Source organism: Mercurialis annua, linkage group LG3, assembly GCF_937616625.2.
Source record: "Mercurialis annua linkage group LG3, ddMerAnnu1.2, whole genome shotgun sequence".
Lineage (NCBI taxonomy): Eukaryota > Viridiplantae > Streptophyta > Magnoliopsida > Malpighiales > Euphorbiaceae > Mercurialis > Mercurialis annua.
In genome coordinates, this window is record NC_065572.1 from 59,514,769 (window position 1) to 59,528,880 (window position 14,112).

A 14,112-nucleotide genomic window follows, 5' to 3' on the forward strand; every position below is an offset into this window, starting at 1 on the left:
GAGCTTTTAAATATTAATATTAAAAAATTAAAATTTTATATTTTAATTTTAAATAATATACAAATTATCGATAATAATATTAAATAAAAATATTTAATTTTATTATAACTAATAATCATAACATAAAATAGGTATACTTTTTGAAGTAAATAAAAATATTTTTTATATGAGTTTTAGGAAAAAATAAAAAGAAATAGTTAAGGATAAATTAGAAAAATACCATAAAAATGTTAGGAAAGTTCTACTTACCTAGGTTTTGCTAGGAAAGTTACTTTTCTAGTTAAAGGGAAGTCAAACATTTAACTTCTCGAAACGTAACGTGTATAAATTGAACCAAGTAAAAAAAATTTCTACTTCTGAAGAAATAAAATTTTCCTAATCTATTTACCCCGAAACAAGTGTGGCCTCATCAGTCAATCAACTATAGTCTTATCATTATATCACAATATGTTTAAAACAAAATGATAAAGTTATCAGTCAATTAGCAATTGAGATTTGAATATTTGATCACAATTAATAAAAAAAATTGAATTTTAAAAATAAAATTTAAAATTTTGATCATAATTACATAAAACATTTTCATATTTAATATTATTATAAAATTTAAAGATTTGATTGTAATTAGTAGACCTAATTACTTAAAAAAAACCTCCACCTTGTAATATTTTTTTCGTTTATACCTGACCTAGGACAAACTTCATTTGTACCCTATTTTTAATTTTTTGTTTTCGTCTCTACCCCGAAAAAGGGTACAATTGACTATTTAAATAATATAAGGATAAAAACATTAAAAACAACTAAATAGAAGGGTTACACCATATTTTTTCTTATTTAAAAAAATACAAATAAGTCCCCCAATTTCAAAAATGTTCAAAAAAATCTTATAATCCATTGTTTTTAGATATTTTATTAAAACAACTAAATTAATTAAAAAAACATTTTCGACCTACCACCGTACTCCTCCGATTATTTGAACCCGCCAAATTAGTTTTTCTAAAAATATTTTTTTTTCGTTTGTTGCTTCTCCTTCCACGGAAGGAGGAGCTCTCCTTCTTATATGGAAGGAGGACATGGAAGGAGGAGCGATTCCTACTTCCGTGGAAGGAAGGAGTAAATCAGAAGAAGGAACTTTTGTACAATTAATAATATTAATGTCTAATTAAAATATTAGTTAAATATGACGGATTATTTTAGCCTTTTTGTACATGAAAAGAGATCAATTTAGTACTTCGGGGTAGAGACGAAAATGAAAAATCAAAAATAGGGTACAAATAAACTTTTTACTAGATCAAGATATAAATCAAAAAATGTTATAAGGTGATTTTTTTAAAGTAATTAGACCTAATTAATAAAATTCATAAAGATTTGCTATTTATAAAATAGTTAAGCCTAATATTAATCACAAGATCTTTTTAAAACAAAATTGTAAAGTCACCATTCAATTAACATAGTTTTATTTGCGTTTTAAAAATCGGACGGAATCGCCCAGTTCGACCGACAACCAGAGTCCGGTCCAGTATTGACCCCTAAAACCAAATTTGCGATTTAGCTCGGAAATGCCGGAAAAAACTGTAAAGAACAGGCAAATCGGAGAACCGGTTATTTTTCAAAACCGGCAAGTTTTCTCTAAATTAAATCTGTCTTCTATAGTCTTTCCGTAGTTATATCAATATTTTCTATATAGTAAATATGGTATTGTGTTGGTTTAGTTAAGAAAATGGAAGATGTGAGCTTACAAGGAAACTACAGGGAAAGAAGGTGGAAATTTGAAAGTAGAAATTTAAAACTAACAGCTGGTGAGAATAAGAGAGTAGAAGGAAAAGGAAATTAGGTTTAAAGAAAATTAATGGCTAGCATTACTAAGTAGTTCTGATCTAATGGCTGCAAGTTATCTCTAAATCTAAAAAAAATAAAAAGTTAATTTTTAAATTTACATAAAAGTCCATCTGACTTCAAATCTTTAACAAAAACTTACTTTTCGACATATCATTATTGTTTTGATGGGAGTTAAAAGCAATAACCCATTCACCTGTACTCTTTAACTTTTAATCATTCTATTTATCCGGTTGAACCAGTTGAACTGAAAACCAGTGGCCTCACCAGTTTGGCCACCGATTCGGTTTTTCAAACAAAGATTTTATCATTGAAAATCATAAGCTTCACTATCGGACAGTGGAGGATATAGTCAAGCAATCCAAGGGCTGAGAAAACATGAGTTAGTTGGTTCTATATTATATATCTTTTCATGATCTGAACCTTCTTTAAACTTTACTATTTTGTTAGCGTGTGTATGTTGCCTTTCATATCTAAAAGACAAAAGACTTGTATTTACTTTAATTTTTGTGATTATGTTGCCTTTCATATCTAAAATGACAAAAGACTTGTACATACTTTAAATTTTTATTTGTATGGTCTTTTTCTACTCAAAGCTTTTTTATTCAATTTTTTTTTTCGATAAATGAGCAATTTTATCAGCACATCTACAAGACTAGATGGCAAATAATTTAAAAAAAAATTGGAATTCTTCAAGTTCATTTTGAACTTAAAGGGGGTCATAATCATAATCTAAACCGTTCATTATAAGATAAACGGTGCAGGTCAATTTGCTACAATTTTAATCAAATTAATCTACACCTTATAATGAACCGTATAAATCGTGAATATTACCCCCTTAAATTCAAATTAACTTGAGAGAATTCCAATCCTTTACAGCGAATAAGAATAATTATGAAAAAATTTAAACTTCTAAAAATAATAAAAAAAACCCTAATTATAGGACTTATAATACTCCACCGCTCTGCAAATGCAATTATACACGAGGAACTTAACGTCTGTATTCAATAGACTCTTCTACTTATAAATTTCTATTTATCTAGTCTCTTTCTAAATTTGATGATGCGGTCTATTTTGCCAAAATATCATGTTAGTTGGACATTTCAATTCAGTTTCACGTGTATTCCACAGAGTAGTATACTGCACGCTATTCCATTTAAAAGAAACTTAAAAGAATCTAAAATAAATTAAATATAAGAATTAGATCAAAAATAAATTTTGAAAAAGAAAATTAAATAAATGAAATTTTGAAGAAACAGGGACGTAAATATGGTCTTGGCCCTATTTCATTGACGTGAACAAGTAGACCCTTGTCCTTGAGAAATTGCTATATAAATGGAGAATTGCCATGAGAAATGTACACCAAAGTTTAAAAGAAACAAAGCATTATGGAGACAGTCATTACTTCCCAAGATACTTCTCCTGAGGATCTTCCGATATTTGATTGTTCTTCTTTTCCAGATGGTTTTATTTGGGGAACGGCCTTGTCTGCTTATCAGGTATCAATTTGAGGATAAAAATGATAGATTGAAATTTTAAATTCAAATTCAAAATTTTATTCTCATAATTTGAGAGTACTAACTGGACCTCAATATATTGGGTAATAAATCATGTTGATATTTAAACTATTATTTCATTATATTTTGGTGACCAAACTTTAATTTGTTTAATTCTTTTATTAGACTTTAATTTCGTGCTAATATGAATTTTTCGCCCGGAAATTCTAACGCGGCGGCCGCATTTTATTTCATTTTTTATTTGTATTATTTTTTTTTTGAAAATTCGTCATTCATACATAATTTTAATTAAGCATTGAATTTTTAAACTAGTTATACATATATGTAGAAGTTTTGAGCAAAACAAAATAAAATTTGGCAGCCGTGTATTCAATTCATGTTGAAAATCTCCCGTCGAAACAAAATCAGAGTTTAATAACTAAATTTAATAACTAAAATTGGAACGAACCAAAATCTGGCCACTAAAAAGTTATACAGTAGTTTAAATTTTGTGAGGATCAATGCGGTCCAAGCTTATTGGTTTGTCTATATTAGTGGAGGAATGTTTATTCCACACAACGGATGTGCCACGTCATTTTTACAACAAGCTAATAATCATTTGCGATAGGGAATCTTTTGTTATTGCTTATTTTTTTTATCATTAAACATTTTCACATGGCTAACGCCTCATTGGTTTATTGCACGAATGACGTGGCGCAACCGTTGCGTTGTATGATTATTCTTAGTGGACACATCGAAAACATGAGAAATTTCTGCTTAAAAACTCCTAAGAGTAATTTTGTAGCAAATAATTTAGTAAAGAAAAGCTTAATACCGTAATATTTTATTGTTGTTATGATGAGAAAGGTTAAAAAAATTTAATTTCTATTAAAGTATGTACCTACATATTGAAATTTGAGTTTAACAAAATGATTAGTTATATAGCTTTTGTGAAATATTTTCAGACTGAAGGTGCAGCTGAGAAAAGAGGAGTTCACACATGGGATACATTTACTCATGTTTATCCAGGTTATTTTTTAGGTTAAATATGTTTATAGTTAGTGAAGTATATATTCTTTTTATAAAGTGGTTATCGAATTATGAAAAATTATGAAGCAGTTATAAAACTATTATATATTTATAAAACAGTAACCGAACTATAAAAAATTATATAAAATTTATCTGACTATAGTCTTTTTAATAATATAATTACCGAACTATGATTAGTTTACAAAATAATTGATGGATTGTTGCATGATTGTACAATCTTTTCTTATTCGCATTTATAGTTTGGTAACTGTTTTATAAAAAATTATAGTTCGGTAATTTTTTTTATAATTTTTTTGATAACTATTTTGTAAAATTTAATAGTCTGGTAACGGTTTTATAAATTTTTATAATTCAATAACTATTTTATAAAAAAACTATAATTCGATAAACACATAAATATTCACTACAAGAAATACTAGAATTAGCAGCAAACATTTTTGTTGCTAATAGTACTAAAATTGTTACTATTAACATATAGCAATAAAAAAAAATTTGTGGCATGTTGCTGCTAATAAAATGTTGCCTTAAATAATTGGTAACAAAATTTGCTGTAAAATGTTGCTATAACTTGATTAATGGCAGCAACTTTTTAAATTAATGCTGCAAAATGTTTTTTAGCAGCACAAAAAAATTAGCTGCAAAACATTTTGTTGCCATATACAGAATTTTTTATAGTGATTTAATTTTTTTTCTTTTTTCTCTGCTCCCTCTTAGTGGTATACAATTAAACATGTTTGTAATTGTTTCAGAAAGGATAACCGATGGCAGCAATGGAGATATTGCAACTGAATTTTATTATAATTTTCAAGTAAGAGATTTTTGATCAAATTTTTTATACTATGAATATACTATAATTTTTTATACTATGAATATGATCAATAGTGAATATTGTTCCTGCAGAAAGATATTGAAATAATGAATAAACGGATGGGTATGAATGCTTTTAGATTTTCCGTTGCATGGTCAAGAATAATACCTAGTAAGTACTATAATATTCGATAAATATATTATCTCTTTCTTCCGTTCCAATTTATATTAATTTTCTTTGACGATTAGGTATTATATATTTATATAGTTGCTCCATCCTTTTCCATAATTCTTACCAATATTTATATGGCTTAACCTAAGGCCATGTACTTTTAATTTTTTAATTTTTTTATCTCTTTTAAATTTGTTATTCGACATGTTTGTACTATTTGATTTTTATTTTATAGATCTTTTTAAGATTAATTGCAAATTCATACACGAACTTTACCCTAATTTGTAATTACAACATAAACTTTGAAACTTGGCAATGTTAGTAACCAACTTTACACTTTTGGCAAATCGATACACCAAATACGAAAAACACTAACGTAGACATTGTAATATACTGCCGTGTGTCATTACGTGATTGGTCGGTGTACCAATTTGTCAAAAATGAAAGTTGGTTACTGACATTCTCAAGTTTCGAAGTTTATATTGTAATTGCAAATTAGGGTAAAGTTCGTGTATGCATTTGCAATTACCCATCTTTTTATGGACGAAATTATTGCTCATTTTTTGTTAAGCAACTAACAATTTTTACATAAAAATGATAAAAAGGCCTAATATTTTTAATTTTTAGTTTATTTGATCCTCTTTTAAGTATTTTCATCTAACAAGTCTATATATTTAAAAAAAAATTATTTATCTTGATTCATCTTCCAAATTTGATGATGTGTCATATTTTATCTAAAAATCGAGTAGGCCAATATTTAAAATAGAATAAAAATTTGCTTCTGCCTAGGCAGCAGGTCATTCGTGCAACCTGTGTGCTGGCAGCCTCTCAGGCTGCCAGCACACAATGTTATAATTGTTTTCTGAACTGGTTAATGAGTCAGTTCAATATTGATTAGTTTACCATTTCAGTCCTCAAATTTTAACATACACCATTATTTGATCTAAAACTTTTTTTATAAATCATTTGAACAAAATTACGAAAGCTAAAACTGAATTTTGTTAAATTCACATGGTTAATGCAAGCGATTCCAAGTGGGTTCGTTCTTAATTAAATTTAATTAGCAGATGCATGTATGAAGATATTAATTATTGCTGCAAATGATGGTACCCAAAGTGTAATGATTAATTCATTTTTATTTAAGATTTGTTTGTTTTGATTTCAGATTTCAATAAGATTTGAGATAATAGGAAACTGGTTATTATATTTTGATCATAAGAGATATTAATTACAAATTATATATAAAATATTTGATTAAACAGAAAGTGATAATGAAAATACTAATTGTATATGAAGTATTTACGAGTTTGTTCTGGCCATTAGCGCCAAAACCTTAAGTTCTGCAAATTTAATAGTACATACCTGGTTTTTGGACATTCAAGTTGGATTTGGTATAAATATGAGCTTTAACCATAATATGGTGGCCATTTGTAATGAAATTAATCAGAATTAATTTCACTCTCGTAATTCAGTTAAAATAATGGTTGCTTTAAAAATATAGGGACTAAAGTGGTTAATTAATAGCTACCGGAATGATTAATTAACCATTTCATTAAAAATTTACTAACACGCCTTGAAGACTGCCAACACATAGGTTGAAGGAACTTCCTACTGCCTAGACAGCAGGAAAATTTTGTTCTTTGAAATTGGCCTCACACTTTTCACAGTGAGTGTAATGCACACTCCTCATCCAAAAGAGAACCTACAAATTTCAAATAAAATAAATATAAAAACTAGAAAAACTTAATATTTTAAAAAAATCACATAAATAAAATATGTAAAATAAATTTATTTTAAGATGGATTCCGCATATCAATATTTTTATAAGCCTACATGCAAACTTGTAAGATATCAACCTACTTCTACTGAACTACTACTATTATGATATAATATAATCTCACAAAAAAAATCAACCTTTTATCCTTCTCAATTGCACCCTTAAAATCGCCAATTATACCTAAATATACACGTTTGGATTTCAATTGTATCCAATTTTGTAAATTAGACTCTTTTTCATTCGAAAAAAATTAAAAAAAATGATAAATGAATTATTTGAACTCTTTTTCATTTGAACAATTCAAAATGAATGACTTGTTGGAACCATTTTTAATGAGAAAGAGGTCAATTTAGTACTTATGGATACAATTGAAAGTGAAAAGTGTGAATTTTGATACAATTGTTGATTTTACAGCGTCAGGGTGATATTGAAACAGGGGATAAAAAGTCGAGATTTTTGGAGATATTATGCCTAAAGTATATAATATTTGTATTACTAAAAAAATAAATATATTTCCAAATTCAACAAAATCTCTAACTAATTTAATATTAATTATGCATAAAACACTATATTATAATTATAATATATTTAATCCAACTCATAAAATTATCTTTATCTAACAAAACTCTAACTAATTTAACATTTATTATAATGTTAAAATATATTAGTATAATTATAACAAATTTAATTAGTATAATTAATATAATAAATAATTTTAATCCGACTCACATATATTTTCTAATTCAACAAAAATTCTAACTAATTTAAGATTAAGTGTAAATAAAACACAATATCATTTAAAACAAACTTAATACAACTCACAATATATTTTCCAATCCAACAAACTCTAACTAATTTAATTTTGATAATATATAATACATTGATAATGGTATAATTATAATAAATGTAATAAATTATATATAAATATTATTGAAGTCAATTAATTTTAAAATTAATAAATTAAAATATTTTTTTCTAACGAAAACTCTAATTAATATAATATTGATTACAAATAAAATATATTTGCATAGTTATTAATGAGTTTGATTAGTATATAAATTTACGAGTCACATTACGATCCACCTACGTAACACGTAATATGAAGCTATTCTTTTATAAAATGCAGGTGGGAAAATAAGTGAAGGAATAAGCGAGGAAGGAATCGACTTTTACAATAAAGTTATCGATGAAACTATACACAATGGTACAACTTTTTAAATTTTCTATGAGTTCCATTTTAATTTTAGAATGTCTCATTTTAAAATGTTTAATTTTATTATTGCTATTTTATAAATTCACTATAGTTTTGGAGATGTAAATTCATTTTCCCATTTTCAAATAATAAAATAATAATTAATATTCAGCATAATAATTGTATACAAATACTTTATCACAAACGATGTGGCGCCATTTTACTTACTATCGGTCCTTTTCAAAGGTGTATTATTTAAATTAAAAATAAAATCTATTGATTATATATATTTGTAATTAAATCCTCTATTGTGAAATGTGATATGCAGGAATGGTGCCTTTTGTAACCATATTTCATTGGGATGTTCCTCAAGATATTGAAGATAGCTATGGTGGATTTAGAAGCCATAACATAGTGTAAGCATGAAATTCATCACTTTGCTTCTACCTTAAGTTTAGAGATCAAATTTCTATTCTTCTTTTATAGGTTGATGGCTTGATTTTATAATGTTTTTTCTAATTTTGTGAACTTATAATAGATCCGATTACAACGATTATGCGGAACTTTGCTTTAAAAGATTCGGGGATAGAGTGAAGAATTGGATCACTTTCAACGAACCCCATATTTTCATTTGGCAAGGCTATGATTTGGGTGTTTTGGCTCCAGGCCGAGGTTCAGCTTGGGTTAATCCAGCATGCGTTGCAGGAGACTCAGGAACTGAACCTTACATAGTGGCTCATAATTTACTCCTTGCTCATGCAGCAGCTGTTGCAACATATAAGAAACATGTACTTAAGTAAAAATGTTACGTAAAATGTTTATTACCATTACAAATATTTCAATTAATGCTAGATAAAAACATAATAAATTATCTTCTTGTTCTTACAATTGTAGGGTTTTGATGGCAAGATTGGTATAACACTTGATATAACATGGGCAAAACCTTACTCCGCCAGTGCAGACGATCTTCAATCTGTCTACCGATACCTTGATTTTGAGTTTGGTTGGTTAGTATTACTTGCCACATAAGCTATATACATTTTTTTCTTATAATTAGAAAGGGAAAAACGCTTGTGGGAGGAATTGAACTACGACCTTAACAGTTTGTTGTCCAGCGCTTATATCATTTGAGCTACAGCTCATTGGTATATCCATTTATTCGATTAACGATATGATCTGATGACATAAATTTTTTATTATGTTCGCAGGTTTATGAAACCCATAACGCACGGTGACTATCCAAGTATAATGCGAGAGTTAGTTGGAGATCGATTGCCAGTTTTTAATGAAACTGAATCCAACTCTTTAAAAGGATCTTATGATTTTATTGGTATAAACTACTATACTTCAACTTATGCCTCTGCCAATGTCATAGTTGATCCTGATCCGACTCATATTCGATATACAACCGATATGTCTGTTAGTTTGACGAGTAAGTAGTTTTATCAATATCGGTTAATTATATAATTTTTTTTTTAATGAACGTTATAATTTATCTTCAAATATCCATCTTTTTGTTATAGAGTGTGATATAAATGGACAAAGCATTGGTTTCCAGGTTAGTGTTTACTTTTTTTCCTGTTTGCATTAGACATTGAATCTCTTATTAAAAAACTTTAATATTTGTGTATCAATTGTTATGATTGATGTGGTAATTTGATACATTTTCTTATTTATACAATATGTTTGTGGGAAGGGATCATAAATTAGCACATTAACATCAAACTAATCTAATCGAAAACAAATGATTGTATATAATTGATAGATAAAAGTATTTTTTAAAATAATTTAAAAAACTTATTTACGTACATTTGCAGGCTTCTCCATCTTGGTTGTATGTTGCTCCTGAAGGATTTGAAACCGCTCTAATATATGTCAAAAATGAATATGGGAATCCAATCATTTATATAACTGAAAATGGTAAGTCCTTTTTGAAGAAAATAAAAATTATTAATTAATTTAACTCTATTAAAAATTTATGGTCTAAAATATTGATATGGCATATCATATATTTGAGTTCATGTATTTATTTTGGTTTTAGCATTAGATCTTCTATATTTTTATTTGTCAATATTGAGCTTTTATACTTTTAATTTTATAAATATTGGATGCCTCCATCATAGTATGTGTTACTATTTGTCAATACATATGAAAAAGAAATCTAAATTAGGTACTTAATATAAAACAAAACTGAAAGTGCAAGGACTAACTTTTAAATAGAGTTAAAATATAAAAAAATATAGAAAATTTATAACAGTTACACTAAAATCAGGTGAAGTGCACATACGTATTTTATTTCCGTAATGGAGGGACCTAATGTATATAAAATTTAAAGTGTAGGAATTCAATATTAATAAACAAAAATATAGAAATTCAAATATCTATTTTACATATTTGAAATTGTAAATATGTTCAGGAATTGGTGATCCGGTAGGTCTTTCTCCATCAGATGCTCTTAAAGATATATGGAGAATATCATATCATACTCTGCATTTGTGGAAACTGCTTAGAGCAATTTGGTGAGTTCAAGTATTATTTCAAATTTTAAATTTGTTGTAAATGGGTAAAATTTCTTATTATTATTATGATATAAAACATTTAACTAATTTTTATTGTTTTGACACATTAGTAACTGAAAATGACTTAAAAGCTCTTGTTTAATATCTCTTTGAAATGTTAAAAGTTAAGTAAAAATAAAAATTAGAAAATAAATAGTGGATCTATAAAAGTTCACATACCAATAGTATACTTTTTTCTATTATTATTATTATTATTATTATTATTAATATTATTATTATTATTAATTTTGTTTTGCAGTGATCACAAAGTCAGAGTAAAGGGGTATTTTGCTTGGTCATTCATAGATAATTTTGAATGGACAAATGGGTATACCGTAAGAATGGGGTTCTATGCTACAGATACGAAGCTGATAAGAACTCCAAAATGGTCTGTTAATTGGTTTGAGAGATTCTTGAAACACAATAATGCCATTGGTGGTACCAAATACAGTTTTCCACTGTATTTAAATGATAAACAAAAAAATTAAGATACATATATATTTATTCTTATTTAGGGGATAAACAAAAAACTTAAGATATATATGCTCTGTTTTGAAGGAATGTTTGTAATAATAGAAAGAACGGATAATCTTTCAAAATGTTATCTATCTTGTTTCCTTTCAAATAAATCCTTACAAAAATAGTCCAATTATAAAGATGGGGACATCTAAGGTGAGAGAATTTTTTAGGTAGGTGATCCATATATTTGGATTTCTGCATTGTAAAACCTTTTTGCATTGAAACCTTTCATTTTTATTTATCAATTTTTAATTATTATATTTTTAATTTTGAAGATATTCGGTTAAGTTTTTTGTCATAGAAATAAAGTATGTGTACCACGCGTTGTTTGCGAGATTGAGATAAAAAAATTTACTTGTTTTTTAGTATTAATCTTTTTACAAAATAAATTTATCTACCCACGACCTTAGTATTTTTAGCAAATGTTTTCTGATAATGTTGAAAATTCCAATTGATGTGCCATATTTTCTATCTATTGTTGAGTGATGTTTAATTTGGCATTAGTTTTAATAATGGTTGGAATGTCTATTGTACAAAGTGTTGTTTGTCAGCATAAATCGATAAGATTAGGGTGAACCGACAATTAAGCAAGCCGTTCAAATTGATACATGTTGAAAGTTTGATGTGATTCATTGATTTTTTGTCCTAAATTTTAAAATTTGTTATTTGTCACATTTTGGCATGATTGACAATTTCTTGTATGGTTGGGAAAACATGGTAGTTCACTACAGATTTTGAGAGTTTTGAACTTAAAAATTATAATTTTTTGTGTTGTGTGAATTGATTACGCGCTTAATTTCTAGAATATGAATTGTATCCGTTTAAAATTAGATGAGTTTATAGCGTGAAAAAATAATGGCATATAGGATTACATCTTTTTGGGATATAATCAAAGTTGATATTATTAAAGCTACTCAGGAGGCCTTCACTTCTGGTAAGATTCTGAGACAAACTAATGCTACTTCTATTATTGTTGTGCCTAAAAATGCTGATGCTGATAGTCTCATTGATTTTAGGCCTACAACTTGTTGTAATGTCATTTACAAAATTGTTACTAAGGTCAATTTTGCTGAACTAAGTCCTTTTTTTTAACCCTTAGTAGATTACAAGAGAAGCTACTAAGTAATAATTTGAATGGAAGCACTATCAAGGCAAAATCTCTGTTTTGCCGATTGAACCAGCCGATGAGCGTCCTTGTTAGCGTCTCGTTTTATCCATTTGAAGTGGCAATGATCAAAGGAGGTTGAAGTTAGCCATATATCTTGACAGATTCCCCATGCTATAGCTAATTGGCAATCCTTTCCATTAATCGAATTGGAGACCTGAATGGCATCTCCCTTGAAAATCACTTTTCGCCACCCCATATGCTTTGCCCATATCATTGCTTCCCGTAGCGCAAGAAACTCTAGTGTCCCTGGATCCCAGATACCTCGGAAGGACCTTGCAAAATTACCTATCACCTCTCCCCTCATGTTCTTTGCAATGCCAGCAACTGAGCCCGCTTTAAGCTCCTGCATGGTACCCCCATCATATTCAATCCTTATGGCGTCTTGTCGTTCGTCATCTAGAATTCTACTGATATTAGACGCCCTTCTTGAGGTGTCGTTTCCACAATTCCCAGCCCCTTCACCCCTATTTTTGTCAACTATTTGAGCATCCTCATATTCTTGTCTGTACTGAACTACATGAGCTTTAGATTCTTCCACAGTCCAATCCTTATTTGTGAATATTTTGGCATTTCTAGCCTTCCAAATGGCATTTCTGAACTAAGTCCTTCACTTATGCATCTTATCTCCCAAAATCAGTATGCTTTTGTCCTTAAAAGATCAATTGCTCATAATATTATGTTAGCTCATGAGTTGGTTAAAAACTACCACAAGAAAGGTCCTCCTAAGTGTTTTCTAAAAATTGATCTAAAAAAAGCTTATGATTCCATCTCTTGAAATTTTATTAAAGAAATGCTCATTGGCCTAAACTTTCCTAGAAAACTCATTTCCCTTATCATGTATTGCGTTAGGACTACTAGATTCTCTATCCAGTGGAATGGCACTGTTGGGAATAAATTTTTCTCTAGAAAAGGGTTTAGACAGTAGGGCCCTATGTCCCCCCTCTTGTTTGTTCTTTGTATGGATTATATGTCTATGAATATTTCTAAAACTGATTCTGAGTTTCAATTCCACTATGAGTGTAAAAACCTTAAAGTTAATCATTTGATTTTTACTGATGATGTCTTACTTTTCTGCTATAGGAATCTGAAGTCTGTCTCCTTCCTCATGGAAAAGCTTAATAGCTTTAAAAATATGTCTGGCCTCCAGGTCAACTTGAACAAAAGTCATATTTGTTGTTGTAACATTGATTTCCCTGAGACAACTGCCACTCTTAATATGTTGGGGTTCAATGAGGGTTCTCTTCCTCTTAGATACTTATGTATTCCCTTAATATCTTCTAGGTTGACTAAACAGGATTTCGAAGGCATTATAAATAAAATTACTAGCAGGATTCATAGTTGGGCCAGTAGATTTTTATCTTATGCTGGTAGAATTCAATTGATTAATGTAATATCCCGTATTTTTCTTTGGCTTTTTCCGTCGATCTTTTGATAATATTTAAGTCGTTTCTTGTTTCGGTCGTGGTTCGATTCGTGTGCGGGTTATGTTGGGTCTGTTGACCCATGACTTATGTAATTTCGTCGGTTGGGCTCATGTGGC

General features: G+C 28.4%; 1 protein-coding gene across 1 annotated transcript; it reads left to right on the top strand.

The window, feature by feature from the left end:
- Positions 1-3,211: 3,211 nt before the first annotated feature.
- LOC130014673 (beta-glucosidase 24-like) lies at positions 3,212-12,496 on the top strand. Its single transcript, XM_056105061.1, has 14 exons — positions 3,212-3,332; positions 4,295-4,358; positions 5,129-5,187; positions 5,280-5,358; positions 8,262-8,339; positions 8,656-8,743; positions 8,866-9,115; positions 9,222-9,334; positions 9,536-9,759; positions 9,851-9,885; positions 10,145-10,247; positions 10,744-10,846; positions 11,145-11,345; positions 12,271-12,496. Exons 1-14 carry the CDS (start codon positions 3,222-3,224, stop codon positions 12,494-12,496), a joined length of 1,734 nt encoding a protein of 577 aa, XP_055961036.1. The 5' UTR covers positions 3,212-3,221.
- The last annotated feature ends 1,616 nt before the right edge of the window (positions 12,497-14,112 follow it).

Bases quoted from the DNA above. Each gene is read 5' to 3' on its own strand.
- LOC130014673 (XM_056105061.1), top strand. From the start codon at position 3,222: ATGGAGACAGTCATTACTTCCCAAGATACTTCTCCTGAGGATCTTCCG. The intron at 4,359-5,128 runs GTTATTTTTTAG...TAATTGTTTCAG, and splicing joins ATTTACTCATGTTTATCCAG to AAAGGATAACCGATGGCAGC. The intron at 9,335-9,535 runs GTTAGTATTACT...TTATGTTCGCAG, and splicing joins CTTGATTTTGAGTTTGGTTG to GTTTATGAAACCCATAACGC.